At 56.9% G+C, this 15,001-nt stretch overlaps 1 protein-coding gene across 1 annotated transcript; it reads left to right on the top strand.

Moving 5' to 3' along the window:
• Window positions 1-209: 209 nt before the first annotated feature.
• Window positions 210-4,574, top strand: LOC122424397 (proline-rich protein 36-like). Its single transcript, XM_043442141.1, has 5 exons — window positions 210-243; window positions 1,170-1,324; window positions 1,441-1,582; window positions 2,162-2,316; window positions 2,682-4,574. Exons 1-5 carry the CDS (start codon window positions 210-212, stop codon window positions 4,572-4,574), a joined length of 2,379 nt encoding a protein of 792 aa, XP_043298076.1.
• The last annotated feature ends 10,427 nt before the right edge of the window (window positions 4,575-15,001 follow it).

Genomic DNA, 15,001 nt, shown 5'->3' on the forward strand with positions numbered 1-15,001 from the left:
GGCACTGGCCATGCCCATGAAAGCCCACTGGCTCCACGGGATTCTTTCCAGGGTCTCTGCTTGGCGGCCAGGGGCGTCCCCTCTGACTAAGCACCCACCACCATTGACGTCAATAGGGGCGGAGCTGCCTCACCCTATCCAAAGTCCCGAGCTGCTGGGTCCTGGCCCACTGAGAAGGCAGTCTGCAGCGTCCTTGTGGCTCTCCCACCATGGCTTCGTCCAGCTCCTCCAGCACCTCAGGCGGTACGTTTGCCCTCGCTCCCTGGGGTCGGATCACGTCTCGGGGGGTGGTGGGGGGGGTCTGTGGATAGCCCGGCCAAGGGCCCACGGCAACCGTGTCGACTGACCGCCAAGAAAGCCAGGCACCGGTCAGCTGGGTCCCTGGTTTCCAGGCGTCAGGTGTGCCCAGAGAGGCACCGTTTGGTCGTTTGGCTCCTTTGGCACACACATGGCTTCTCCTTTCTCTTTTCTGTGATGATGGTGTTGGTTGTGTGGTCGGGGGGCCGGTAGGGGAACTGGCATGGGGCCCTATTTCCTCATCTTGCCATGGAAATGGAAGTCGGGGAGCTCTGTGGCTTTGCCACCTTCAGTGGCTTGCTCTCCACAATGGCCTAGGGCCTTCTGTCTTCCGTCAGGCGTTGCGTGTTGGGCTTCGCTTCGGCTTCCTTCCCTTTCATTTCCTGTTCCCCTAGGGATGGCAAATATGGCCCTGGCTCCTGTTAGCCCCGAGAAGCCAGGTTCCCTCCCCCACGCTGGCATCGTGATGGAGGGAATTGTGGGAGAGGTCCCATCGAGACGTTTTCCAGGCATCTGCTCAGGCAGGTGGAAAAATGTCTCCGCACACAGGCGGGATGGTGTGCTGGTCTTTGGTGGGTGGGATTTCTTGCCAGCTTTGTTTCAGGGGCGGGTTTGGCTTCCTTTCTGCTTGCTGGTGTTCCTTGGATTCCGGCGTGGGTGGGGCGTGGGGGATTTCCCCACTGCCCTTGACTCTCAGCCTGGCTCTCGGGGTGTAGCCAAGTGACCTCCAAATGCAGAGGCGTCCCCGGGCTCCCGGCTTTGCTGAGGCACAGGGGCAACGGCCCTGGGCGGGGAGCATGCTTGGGCACTTCCGTCGAGTCCTCTCCCACCCCCACGTCCTCTGAGACTTTTCCCTTTCGTCTCTTCCACAGGCCCCATCGCCAGAGGATCTCGAAGGAGGAGGCTTGTTCTGAAGCTGAGCCAGAAGGACACCCTGCAAGCGCTCTTTCAACAGAACCCTTACCCTGGGATAGCGACCAGGGAACGACTGGCCCGAGAGCTTGGCATTGCCGAAAGCAGAGTTCAGGTAGGGCCCTCTCTCTCCACCCGTTCTCCCTCTCAGGCTCCCCGTGCCGATCCGCGTCAGCAGAAAGCATCCGGAGGCCTTTCTCTTGAGGACGAATTCTCTCTGTTTGCCCCTAGGTCTGGTTTCAGAACCAACGAAGACGATGGCTAAAGCAGAGCCGATCGCCGTCTGCAAATATGCACCAAGACGGGGAAGGGGCGCCACGGTCCACGGCCAGGCCACCGTCGACACCTCCTCGACCTCAGTCTTCCACTCAAGGTAAGTTACCCAGCGTTCTGCAAAGGCAAGCCCCCCAGAGAGGGTCCCGAAACCTCCCCCTCTTGACAGAGAATTCTCTCTGCTGGTGGATGACCACCAGAGGCTCAGAAACACCAAGGAGGGAGGAAACAGGGCCATCTGGTTGCGTCCCCCATCAGTGACCCAGATAGGGCCACCATGTCCCCAGGCGGCGTGGACGGGCAGCACTGTTCCCCCTTTGCACCCCCTCCGCAGTCCCCGTCGGGAACTTTAGCCTCCGGCCGCCCAGGCAACCTTGGCCGAGGAGCATGCTTCAGGGCACTCTGCGGCAAGACCGGAGGAACAAGGAGACACACAGGGGCATGCATGTGTGCCGAGTGTGTGTGTGTGCGTGTGTGCATGCACACCTCCACCATGGATCCAGGCACGCGATCCATCTGTGGGTGTATTCCCTAGAACCCCGCCCCGGCTGCAGAGCCACCTGAAGTGATTCATGTGTGTGGGACTGTCCACCCCCTGCACACCATCTAGGGTGTCTGTGTTGTCAAGGTCCCATGGGCCTTAAAGTCCTCTCCTCTCGGTGTGTTCTTTCCTTGGTAGAAGACTCGGCCAGAGAGGCCAGGAGAAAGAGGACAGTCATCTCTCCTTCTCAAACAAGGATCCTTGTGCAAGCCTTCACGAGGGATCGCTTTCCGGGGATTGCCGCCAGGGAAGAACTGGCTCGTCAGACGGGAATCCCAGAAGCTCGAATCCAGGTACGTTCTCCACCCAGCGCATGGGCCCAGGCCGTGGCCCAGGAGACGGGCACGTTCAGCCCTGCCAAGCCTTTGGAGCTGGATACACGTCGGCTTGGGCCGGGGCTTGGGCTAGGGGGGAGGGGGCCGAAAGTTGGTGGGCTGAGTGGTGGGTTATGTGGCGCTTTGGGCCCTGCAGGCGCCCCTCATTTCCCAGGGCCCAGGGATTCGTTTGCAGAAAATGGCCCTGCAGAACTCACCCTGGGCCTGCCAGATCAGAGGACGGGTGGCCAGGCGGGGTGTCGAATGGGTGCCACAGAGGCGCCAGCACGTTGATCTGGACGGTCACGACTTCTGATGTGCCTGTCTGCCTTTTGCTCCCCTAGATATGGTTTCAAAACCGAAGAGCTCGGCACCCCCAGCAGAGCGCAAGGGGGCCTGGCAATGGCCAGGCCCGAGGACCAGGCGGCGCATCGGCCACGACCGCTCCTGCTCCAGAGGACCGAAGGGCCCCACCCGCTGTCCACAGCACCTCTCCTCCCCTTGGCCCCTCTCAGACACACGAGAGCATGCCACCCTTGGCTGCAGCCGCTCCTTTGGGCGCCCCCACCTTCTGGGTGCCCGCGACTGCCTCTGGGGTCTGTGTGGGCCAGCCGTTGATGTTCTTCGTGATCCAGCCCAGCCCGGTGGCTCTCCAGCCAAGTGAGAAGCCACCACCTCCTCCCCAGGTTGCAGTGCCCTGGGCCCCGTGCTCCCCTGCTGACACGGCCCCTTGGCAGCCTGGGCCAGGGGCCATCCTGCCGCCTCTACAGCCTGAGACACACATCAGGCGGGAGCCGGAGTCACCCGTTGGTGAAGGCACGGCCCCACCGCTAGAGCCACAGCCCCATCCGCCCAGCCTTCCAAGCTCAACAAACCTCCTAGATGAGGTCTTGGCGGCCACCGGCATCCTGGAAATGCAGGCGCCTTCCGCGGGGGCCGCTGCAGATGCAGGAGCGCACCCTGCCCTCCCAGGCACACCCAGCTTCCTAGAAGAGTTCGTGGAGGCCACGGGCATCCCAGACACGCAGGCCCCTTCCCTGGGGGCCGCTGCAGATGCAGGAGTGCACCCTGCCCTGCCAGACGCACCCAGCTTTCTAGATGAGCTCATGGAGGCCCAGGGCATCACGGAATGGCAGGCGCCTTCCCCGGGGGCTTCTGCAGATGCAGGAGAGCACCCTGCCCTCCCAGGTGCACCCAGCTTCCTAGAAGAGTTCGTGGAGGCCACGGGCATCCCGGACACGCAGGCCCCTTCCCTGGGGGCCGCTGCAGATGCAGGAGAGCACCCTGCCCTCCCAGGTGCACCCAGCTTCCTAGAAGAGTTCGTGGAGGCCACGGGCATCCCGGACACGCAGGCCCCTTCCCTGGGGGCCGCTGCAGATGCAGGAGTGCACCCTGCCCTGCCAGACGCACCCAGCTTCCTAGACGAGCTCATGGAGGCCACAGGCATCACGGAATGGCAGGCGCCTTCCCCGGGGGCTGCTGCACATGCAGGAGTGCACCCTGCCCTCCCAGGTGCACCCAGCTTCCTAGACGAGCTCTTGGAGGCCACGGCAATTGTGGACTCGCAGGCGCCTTCCCCGGGGGCCGCTGCAGATGCAGGAGAGCACCTTGCCCTCCCAGGCGCACCCATCTTTCTAGACGAGCTCTTGGAGGCCACGGGCATTGTGGACTCGCACGTGCCTTCCCCGGGCGCTTCTGCAGATGCAGGAGTGCACCCTGCCCTCCCAGGCGCACCCAGCTTTCTAGACGAGCTCTTGGAGGCCATGGGCATTGCGGACTCGCAGGCGCCTTCCCCGGGGACCGCTGCAGATGCAGGAGTGCACCCTGCCCTCCCAGGCGCACCCAGCTTCCTAGATGAGCTCTTGGAGGCCACCGGCGTCCTGGACACGATGGGGCCTTCCCTGGGGCCCTCTGCAGATGCAGGAGCACACCTCGCCCTCCCAGGCTCACCCAGCCTCCAAGATGAGCTCCTGGCCGTCACATGCATCCCGGGCTCGCTGGGTCCTTCCCTGGGGTCCTCTCCTGTCATCCCAGTGTACCATCCAGCCCTCCCCGAGTCACCCAGCCTCCTAGAGGAAATCATGGCTGCCACGTTCATCCAGGACACGCCCTGGTCTTCACCAGGGGCCGCTGCAGGGGAAGAAGGAGTTGAGGCAATCCTGGAAGCACCCCTCAGTGAGGAGGATTACCAGGCCCTCCTGGACATGCTGCCAGGCTCCCCAGGCCCTCGGCCTTAGAGGGAGAAGAAGGAAAGGGGCACCTTCTTCCCTGAGCCCCTTTCAGGTCTCCTTGCCTCGGATGCCGAGCCACGGAGGTCTCGGAGTAGGGAAGATTTAGGTTGGGGGGGGTGGCGGGTGGAGAGCATAGTAACGGGATGACTACCAGCAACTTTGGGGACAAACACTAGAGCTGGACCTGTGGGAAGTATGGGCCCCTCCAAGAGGCACAGCCCACCTGAAGCCTCAAGGAATCCCAGTATTCCAGTGACCAAGAGGGTGGCTAAGAGCGGACATTCCGTGGAGCCAATAAAGAAACCCTGTGCTCTGCACAAGTCCTTTTGGTCTGACTCTTCTGTGTTCTGGTTGCGTCTTTCCAGCAGTCCACACAGTCCACACAGTCCACACAGTCCACACTCCTTCCCTAGGCCAGGGCCAGCCGAGGGAGTGGGAGATAGGGCAGTGGGAAGGTGGAAGGCTGGCAGACGCAAGGTGGGAGGGGGCGAGTGGATGGAGGGAGAGGGTGGGGGTGAAGGGAGAGCATGGGGGTGACGGGAGAGGCTTGGGGAAGGCTGAGTGGGAGAGGGACGGAGGGAGAGAAGGGAGGGAGACAGAGTTGGGGTCCGAGGGAGGGAGAGGGCGTTTGGGGGAAAGGTGCGGAGCCCCCATCTGGGACTCAGCTTCTAGCCACCAGCCATCCCTGCAGCTATCCCTAAAATAGTCCATCAGGGACATGCTTCCCTCGGTTTCGGGGTGCCTGCTCTGGGCGGTTTTCCCGAGGTCAGATCCTCTGAGCCAGCAGTAGGGACCTACCCACACAACCGCTTTCACGACCAGACTCCATGTCAACACACATGCCCGGTAGAGCTGCAAAGGCCAATCATCTCCGTGTGTCTCTCTGACCCTCAGGGTGTCGTGACTCAGCTCGCCCTGCCACCAGAATCCCCCCGTCACCCGCAGACAAACAGGCATGATTTCCTTGCAAACCCGTTCCTGAATTCCTAGACACAGTGGTTTCGAAGTACATACAAGCCCCTGACTGTTCTCATGTGAAGCCCCCGTGGTTGGCTTTAGAGACCTGGGTGGCCAAAGAGTACATTGCTAACGATGGCTGTGGGTGTGGTGGTGTGGTTCTGTTCGTTTCTTTTCAATTCTTTGGGACCTGTTCAGAGCGACAGGAGAAGTGCCGCTCATTGTCCATCCCCCGCATTGCTTCAAGCAGCCTTCTTCCATCTTTGTCTGCTCCTGCCTCCTGATTGCCTCCTCCTTCTCCTCTCCGCCCTCTGTCTCTTGAAGAAAGCACACACTCTCTCCATGTCCCGTTGTTGCCACAGGACAGGGCTTCGTTCTGTCCAGAATGGCTTGCTTCCTTCCTTGGCTTAGTGCAACCTCCTTCCTAAGCAAAGGGGTCACACTCTCCCCTTTCCAGGGTCTCTCCAGGACACTCGGGGTGGGGGCTGGGCTGGGGAGGTGCAGGCATCAGGCTCCACCTGAAGAAGCCCCAAATGGCGCAAGCTGCCATTGGAGACGCTGGCACATCACGTCTCTGGCAGTAGACTTGAGCTCCAGGCAACTCCAAGGCCTGGGGGCGTGGTGGACTGGGACTGCTGTAGGGAAAGGACGCCAGGAGGGCATGGAGGAGTTGGGGAGGGACGTGGGCAAGGGAGGCATAGAAAGCGAGGGATCTAGGTGGAGGCACTGGAGAGAGCCTCCAGTGTCCCGGAATGCCTGGAAGGAGCCTGCGGAGGCAATTGAGGCCAACGTCTGTGTGGAATGTGAAAAGCCGGGCAAACCCAGAGAGTTTGGCGAGGCAAGACAGGCTGGGAAGGGGGGCGTGGGCGGCACCTTCACAGGGACCTCGGGGAATTCCCCGGCGGTTAGGCTCCGTGCCCGGGGTTGATCCCGCCTGCTGTGAGGCAGGGCTTCACACCAAAGCCCCCCCCCAACGGCCCACCCAGCCCAGTGTGGACCCTGGGGGTCTGTGGCACCAGCGTGCCCGTGAAAGCCCACTCGCTCCACGGGATTCTTTTCCGCCCCCTCCTCACTTGCCGCCCCTGCCCCTCCGCTGGGCTGGTAACTGATCCGAAGAGGAGGAAAGACACAATTGGAGCCACCCGCCCTAGTGAGACTGCATCCCGCCCCATGATCATGCCAGGGCCAAAGGTCTATTCCTCCGCTGCGCTCCGCGCACACGTGCATATGCACGCATGCACGCACACACCGTCCTGTCCAAGACGCTCTGCGACCCCCTGGACTCATTCTGGAGGCCAGGTGGTAGCTTTCTCGCTTCTCCAGCGGATCTTCCCAACACGGGAATCAAACCGGGGTCTACTGCGTTGCAGGCGGATCCTTTCCCAAAAGAGCTATCAGGGAAAGCCTGAGCACCGCCAAGCCAAGTTCAAGGCCAGGCCCAAGGAGAGGCCAGGCTAGCTGATCTCCGCCTCATCCATCCATCCGCCCGCCCCACATCCCAGCCAAGGGTGCGTCCCGGCCTGAATGAGGAGGCGTGGGTCAGAGGAAGGAGCCCCACTGGAGGCACAGCGCTCCGGGGACTGGCTTCTTTCCCCCGGTATCGGTCTCCTCCAGGTTCAGCCGTGTGGCTTGCACCACGCAGGAAAGAGTCTTCTTTGCGAGAGGTGGGAGCAGAAAACGCATTTGGGTGGACACAGCAGCTCGTCGGCGCCCACGCACTTTTCCTTTGCCCTGGACACTTCGGGTGCTTGCCAAAAGGCTTCATGCTTGGGAAACCCGGTGCCCATGACCAGGGCGCAGCTTCCATCTCTACCAGGGGCCTTACCCCACTTCAATGCTTCTCGGTTTGGGCGGGAGGTGCAGTGCGCTGAGCCCAGCCTGACCTGCTTGATCCCGCGGCAGGTCCTTCCGCTCCACTGCTGCAGCTGCAAGTCCAGGGCGGCATTGGCAACTGCGCCCGGCAGGACCACCACTCACAACCAGGCTCCTCTTGCCTTCACTCACCCTCCTCAACCCTGCCCTTCTCGGATGCTTTGTGGGCTGGAGTGGGGTGGGAAGAGGAGACAAGTTGTTCTTTCTCGAAAACGATGCCCTTGGCCATAGGGCGCTTTGACCGAGCTTAGTAAGCGGGATGGGGTGGCACGGTGCAGTTGAAGTTTGAAGGAAGTTCTGGCTAGATATCGCCAGGCAAACAAGAGTAGCCTCTCTCTAGCAGGACAGCTGCAGCCCACACCCTCTGGGGGAACAGGTCAGGACACGCATCCTAGTCCATTAACCATCCAGGTTCTCTGGAATTTCCCTGCTTCCAGTGGGGGACAATTTGAGCCTTCTCTGCTGGTCTGGTCCGTGGCCAGGAGAATGCAGTCCTTCAGGCGTGGGCGGAGCCGTGGGCCGAGGCTCCACCCCTTCCGCCTCTCAATCCCCGCCCGCCCCCCCGACCGAGGTTACTTAAGGCCTGGCCCTGGGGTCCCTGGGTCTCTGTTTGGCCACAGACACGCAGAGGAGGGACACTTCAGTCTGTCCTTCTCCCTGTGCCCGGTGCTCACAGCGTCCTGCCACCTGGAAGCCCATTCCCAAGACAGAAGGAGGGAAAGCCTGAGTCGAGGTCTGTCTTTTCGTTCTTACATCTGAGCTGCTGGGTGGTGTGGGGAGTGTTGCTTTTGCTCTTGTTTTTGGTGGGGGTGCTGGGGGAGGTGGGGGAGGTGGTGGGGGGGAGTGGGGAGGCATTCCATCCTTGACCCTTCAGGCGCTCGCCTACGCATTCAGGGAACGGCTACCCCGACACACGCTGCACGCGCACACACGTACACATACCTCATCCCCCATTTTGGTCGAGGGCGGTGGAGGAGGAGGAGAAGGAGGAAAAGGGGTGTGGGGTCAGGGTGTCCCTGAAAGCCAAAAGTTTTCTGCAGTTGGCGCGTGAGGAGACAGGCACAATGGACGTCTCTCGCCCTCGAGCGTCCTCTGGCCTTCACTACCCTCACAGTGGGCCGGGCTCCCACGGCCTCTCAGGCTGCAGAGGCGACGCCTCAGCAGGGGCACCACAGGGGCCGTTTCCTCCACCTCCAGGCCGAGCACCTGGGCGGTTCCACCTCCGGCGCCCTCCTTGGATTTCCCGCTTCCCTGGGGAGAGACCACAGGGCAGTCACCACCGGATTCAGGGGGCTCGCCGTCAGCTTCTTCCCGCGTGGTGTGCTCGCTGTCCCCTGGCTTCACCATGAGGTACCACATGTTCGTCCTGTCGTCCCCGAGTCCTTCACGCCCTCCCCTCGTGGAGTCGTCCGTGGGCCCCAGCTGCTCGTTGCCCAGCACGCCTCCCAGACCCCGCTGGCAGTCAGAAGCCAGTCCTTGGGACACCAGCGGTCCATGGCAGAGTTCCCCCATGTCTTGCAGAGGGTCGCCCCTGGCATCAGCAGCAGCCCCCTGGAACCCTCCTGAGGACCCCAGCTATCCTCCAACCGTCCCCAGGCTTCTGGGTCCCTGGGCCCGTCCCATGCAGGAAGCATCAGCCCCAGCGCTGAGCCCGCCAGATGCTGGGCCAGGATCTTCCCTGGGTTCACCCATGGCCCCAGGCTCCTCGCCACCCTGCACCCCGCCGAGCCGCCGGTGGGAGGCAGAGGCCAGCCCCCCGGACACCGAGGGGCCCTGGCAGACCTCCCCGATATCTTTGATGGGGTCTGCCCTGAGCTGGGGCCGCAAACCAGGTGAGCCCCCCGAGGATGCCAGCTCCTGGCCACCCTGCACCCATCGGATGGGCCGGCGCGACGCAGAGGGCAGCCCAGCGGGCGCCCCGGGGCCCTGGCAGACCTCCCCTGTGTCTTCGTCCGGGTCTCCCCTGAGCTGGGGCGCAGACCACTGCGAGCCCCGCGAGGAGCCCTGCAGCCGACAGAGTCGCCGCCGCGAGGCAGAGACCAGCCCGCCGGGGCCCTGGCAGACCTCCCCTGTCTCTTCCGTGGAGTCTCCCAGGGGCTGGGACCCAGACCCCGCGGAGCCCCGCGACGCCCACAGCTCCTGGCTGCCCTGTATCCCGCCGAGCCTGTGGCGGGTCGCAGCGGGCAGCTCCCCATATCCCTGGCAGACCTCCCCCGTCTCGTTGGAGGAATCTCCTTTGGGCTGGGGCCCTGACCCTGATTAGCCGCCCGAGGCCGCCATCTCCTCGCCACCCTGCACCCCTCGGAGGGGCCGGCGGCACGCAGAGGACAGCCTGCCCGGTGCCCCGGGGCCCTGGCAGACCTCCCGGGTCTCTTCGGAGGAGTATCCCCTGGACTGGGGCCCGGACCCTGCCGAGCCCCCCGAGGCCACCATCTCCTCGCCGCCCTGCACCCCTCGGAGGGGCCGGCGGGATTCAGAGCGCAGCCCGCCCGGTGCCCCGGGGCCCTGGCATACCTCCCCCGTCTCTTCAGAGGAGTATCCCCTGGACTGGGGCCCTGACCCTGCCGAGCCCCCCGAGGCCGCCATCTCCTCGCCGCCCTACACCCCTCGGAGGGCCCGGCGGGACGCAGAGCACAGCCCGCCCGGTGCCCCAGGGCCCTGGCAGACCTCCCCCGTCTCTTCGGCAGAGTCTCCCGAGAGCTGGGGTGCAGGCACCTGGGACACCCAGGGGGCCCCCTGCACTCCTCCGAGGCACCGGCGGGAGGCAGCGCCCAGCCTGCCGCCCGGGCCCTGGCCGACCTCTCGCGCCTCTTGGGTGGAGTCTCCTCTGGGCTCCCCCGCAGCGAGCTGGGGCTCTCCCATGGCTCCGCTCGTCTCCCACAGCCACCACCCGCCCGCCAGAGCGGGCTGCTTCCAGGCTGGAAAGGCCCGTTCTGGCACAGACCTCATGGCTTGACTCCCTTCCCTTTTCCGTTTCCCCAGCAGGGACTGCGGCCTCTTTTCCCGTGTTCCCACGCTCACCTGGCTTCCCACTGGGATGGAGCCAGGGTGTTCCCGCTGCTCCCCCTGACGGCTTCTTCCCGCCACGCCCTGGCCAAGGGTCGGGCCCACCGGAGCCTGGGTCTCGCCGGTCTCTCCTCGGCACCGGTCAGTGTCACACACGTCCCCACCACAGAGGCCCTCCCGCCAGGCGGCCTCGCCACTCACACCCTTGCCCTTCCGCTTGCTACTGTCAGGCCCTGAGGCGCCGGAGGGAAGCCTCTCTCGCCCGACCTCAGCACCCCTAAGCCGGACCTCCCACGGAGCGGGAGCCCCCGGCGTGCTGGCGCGCTACGCTGCAGAGGACCTCAAGTAACCTTGGTGAGTTAAACCAAGCGCCATCAGCCTCTTTCTCTCTCTTACTTTCTTATCGTCGACTCCAGACCACCAGGTTTCAGTCCATTAAAGGACCAACACAAGACCCCTATATATGCTGTCTAAACAGACCCACCTCAAACCTAGGGACACATACAGACTGGAAGTGGGGGGTGAAAAAAAGATACTCCATGCAAATGGAGAACAAAGTAAAGTAGAAGTAGCAAGGCTTGTATCAGGTGAAACAGACTTTAACATAAAGATGGTTGTAACAGACAAAGAGGGACACTACATAATGATCAAGGGATCAATCCAAGCCATAATATTGACATACATGAACCCAACAAAGGAGCACCTCAAGACGTAAGGCAAATGGAAATAACTATTAAAGGAGAAATTGACAGTAATAGTGGGGGGCTTTAATCCATCCTCTCATGGATGGATAGATCATCCTGACAGAAAATTAACAGGAAACACAAGCTTTATACAATACATTGGACCAGTTGGACCTAATTAATATCTTCAGTACATCTGATCCAAAAACAATCAGTTCAGTTCAGTTCAGTGGCTCAGTCGTGTCTGACTCTTTGCGACCCCATGAACGACAGCACACCAGGCCTCTCTGTCCATCACCAACTCCCGGAGTCCACCCAAACCCATGTCCATTGAGTCGGTGATGCCATCCAACCATCTCATCCTCTGTCGTCCCCTTCTCCTCCTGCCCTCAATCTTTCCCAGCATCAGGGTCTTTTCAAAACAATAGATTTCACTTTTTTCTTAATTGCACATGGAACATTCTCCAGAATAGATCAAATCCTGGACCACAAGTCAGCCTTGGAAAAATTTTAAAATGAAATCATTTCAAGCATCTTTTCTGATCACAACAGTGTAAGCTTAGATAGTATCTACAGATGGTGTATTAAAAAGCAAAGACATCACTTTGTCAACAAATGTCCTTACAGTCAGAACTATGATCTTTCCAGTAGTCATCTATGAATGTGAGAGTTGGACCATAAAGGTAGAATGCCAAAGAATTGATCCTTTTGAACTGTGGTGCTGGGAAACACTCTCAGAGTCCGCTGGACAGCAAGGAGATCAAACCAGTCAATCCTAAATGAAATTAACCCAGAACATTCATTGGAAGGACTGATGCAGAAACTAAAGCTTCAATACTTTGGCCACTTGATGCAAAAGCCAACTCCTTGGAAAAGACCCTGATGCTGGGAAAGATTTAGGTCAAAAGGAGAAGAGAATGACAGAGGATGAGATAGTTGAATGGCATCACCAATTCAATGGACATGAACGTGGGCAAACTCCAGGAGATAGTGAGGGACAGGGAGGCCTGGTGTGCTGTAGTCCACAGGGTGACAGAGTCGGGCACAACTTGGTGACTGAACAACAGGATAAAAAACTATAAATAACAAGAAACATGGAGGCTAAACAACGCACTTCTGAATAACAATAGATTACTGAAGAAATATAAAAGGAAATCAAAACAAGCCTAGAACAAAATGACAATGAAAACAAGACAACCCAACACCAATGGGATGTAGTAAAAGCAGTGCTAAGAGGGAAGTTCATAACAATAAAAGCCTACCTCAAGAAACAGGAGACATCAAATCAACAACCTAACCTTACACCTACAGCAACCAGAAAAAGAAGAACAAAAAACCCCAAAGTTAGTAGAAGGGAAGAAATCATAAAGACCACAGCAGAAGTAAATGAAAAAGAAATGAAAGATAGCAAACATTAATAAAAATAAAAGCTGGGTCTTTAAGAAGATAAAACTGACAAACCGTTAGCAAGATTCATCAAGGGAAAAAGGGAAAAAGACTCAAATCAATAAAAATAGAAATGACAAAGAAGTTACAAAAGACAACACAGAAAAACAAAGAATCATCAGAGACAACTATGAGCAACTATATGCCAATAAAATGGACAACTTGGAAGAAATTGACAAATTCTTGGAAAAGTACAACCTTCCAAAACTGAACCAGGAAGAAATAGAAAATATGAACAGAACAAGCACACACATGGAAGTTGAAACTGTAATAAAAAATATAGATCAGTGGAACAAAACAGAAAGCCAGGAGAAAAATCTACACACCTATGAATACCTTATTTTTGACAAAGGAAGAAGGATATACATGGAAACCATTTTTTAATAAGTGGTGCTGGAAAAACTGGTCAACTAAATGTAAAAGAATGAAGTTAGAACACTTCCTAACACTATATATAAAAATAAACTCAAAATGGATTAAAGACTTAAACATAAGACCAGAAACTATAAAACTCTTAAGAGGAAAACAAAGGCAGAACACTCTGATATAAATCACAGCCAAGATCCTATATGACTCTCCTCCTAGAGTAATGGAAATAAAAATAAGAATAAACGAATGGGACCTAATTAAACGTAAAAGCTTTTATACAATGAAGGAAACTACAAACAAGGTGAAAGACAACCCTCAGAATGGGAGAAAATAATAGCAAATAAGACAACTGACCAAAGATTAACTTCAAAAATATACACGCAGCTCCTGCAATAGCAGGAAAAAAAAATCAAAAAAAGACATTTCTACAGATATATAGATGGCTAATAAACACATGAAAAGATACTCAGTATCGCTCATTATTAGAGAAATGCAAATCAAAACCAAAATGAGGTATCATCTCATACCAGTCAAAATGGCCATAATAAAAAAAATTTACAAATGCATGCTAGAGAGGGTGTGGAGCAAAAGGGAACCCTCTTACAAAGCTGGTGGGAATGTAAACTGATACCACCACTATGCAGAACAGTATGCAGAGTCCTTACAACACTAGGAATGAAACTATCATACAGCCCAGCAACCCCACTACTGGCCATATACCCTGAGGAGACCAGAACTGACAAAGACACAAGTACCCCAAAGTTCACTGCCCCACTATTTACGATGGCCAGGACATGGAAGCAACCCAGCTGTCCATCGGCACTGAATGGATAAGGAAGTTGTGGTTGATCAGTTGCTCAGTCATGTCAGCAGCCCCGTGGACTGCAGCATCCTAGGCTTCCCTGTCCTTGCCCATCTCCCAGAGTGTGTTCAAACTTAAGTTCAATGAGTCAGTGATGCCATCCAACCATCTCACCTTCTATCGCCCCCTTCTCCCCTTGCCCTCAATCTTTCCCAGCATCAGGGTCTTTTCCAATGAGTTGGTTATTCCCAAACTGAAGCTTCAGCATCAGTCCTTCCAATGAACATTCAGGGTGGATTTCCTTTAGGACTGACTGGTTTGATCTCCTTGCAGTCCACGGAACTCTCAAAAGTCTTCTCCAGCACCATAATTCAAAGGTACTAGTACTCAACCTTCTTTATGGTCCAACTCTCACATCCATACATGGCTACTGAAAAAAATCATAGCTTGGTGTATATGAATCTTTGTCAGCAGCAATGTCTCTGCTTTTTCATACACTGTCTAGGTTTGTCATAGCTTTTCTTCCAAGGGGCAAGCACCTTACAATTTTGTCGCTGTAGTCACTGTCTACAGAGATTTCAAGATTAAAGAAAAAAAAAAAAACACACTCTCAACAGATTGGGTATAGAAGTAACATACCTAACATAATAACACCATATATGACAAACCAGCCTTGTCATCATGAGGAGGCTTGCAAAACTTAATGAAGCTATGAGCCATATCTTGCAGAGCCACATAAGACAGGTCATAGTGAAGAGTTCTGAAAAAAAAGGTCCAAGGGAGGAGGAAACAGCACACCACTCCATTATTCTTGTCACGAGAACCCCAGGAGCAGTATGAAAAGGCAAAAAGAAATGAAACCAGAAGATGAGCTCTCCAGGATGGTAGGTTTTCAGTATGCTACTGGGGCAGAGCATAGGGCAATTACAAATAGCTCCAGAAAGAATGAAGTTGCTGGGCCAAAGCAGAAACAACGCTCAGCTGTGGATGTGTCTGGTAGTCAAAGTCTGATGTTGTAAACAACAGTATTGCATAGGAACCTGGAATGTTAGATCCATGAATCAAGCTAAGTTACAAGTGATCAAGCAGGAGATGGCAAGACTGAACTTAAACTGAACTGAATCTTAGTAATTAGTGAACTAAAAAGGACGGGAATGAGAGAATTTAATTCAAATGACTGTTATATCTACTATTGTGGACAAGAATCCCTTAGAAGAAATGGAGTAGCTCTCACAGTCAACAAGAGTCCAAAATGCAGTATTTTGGTGCAATCTCAAAAACAACAGAATGATCTTGGT

Source organism: Cervus canadensis, chromosome 22 (assembly GCF_019320065.1).
Source record: "Cervus canadensis isolate Bull #8, Minnesota chromosome 22, ASM1932006v1, whole genome shotgun sequence".
In the NCBI taxonomy this organism is placed as follows: Eukaryota; Metazoa; Chordata; class Mammalia; order Artiodactyla; family Cervidae; genus Cervus; species Cervus canadensis.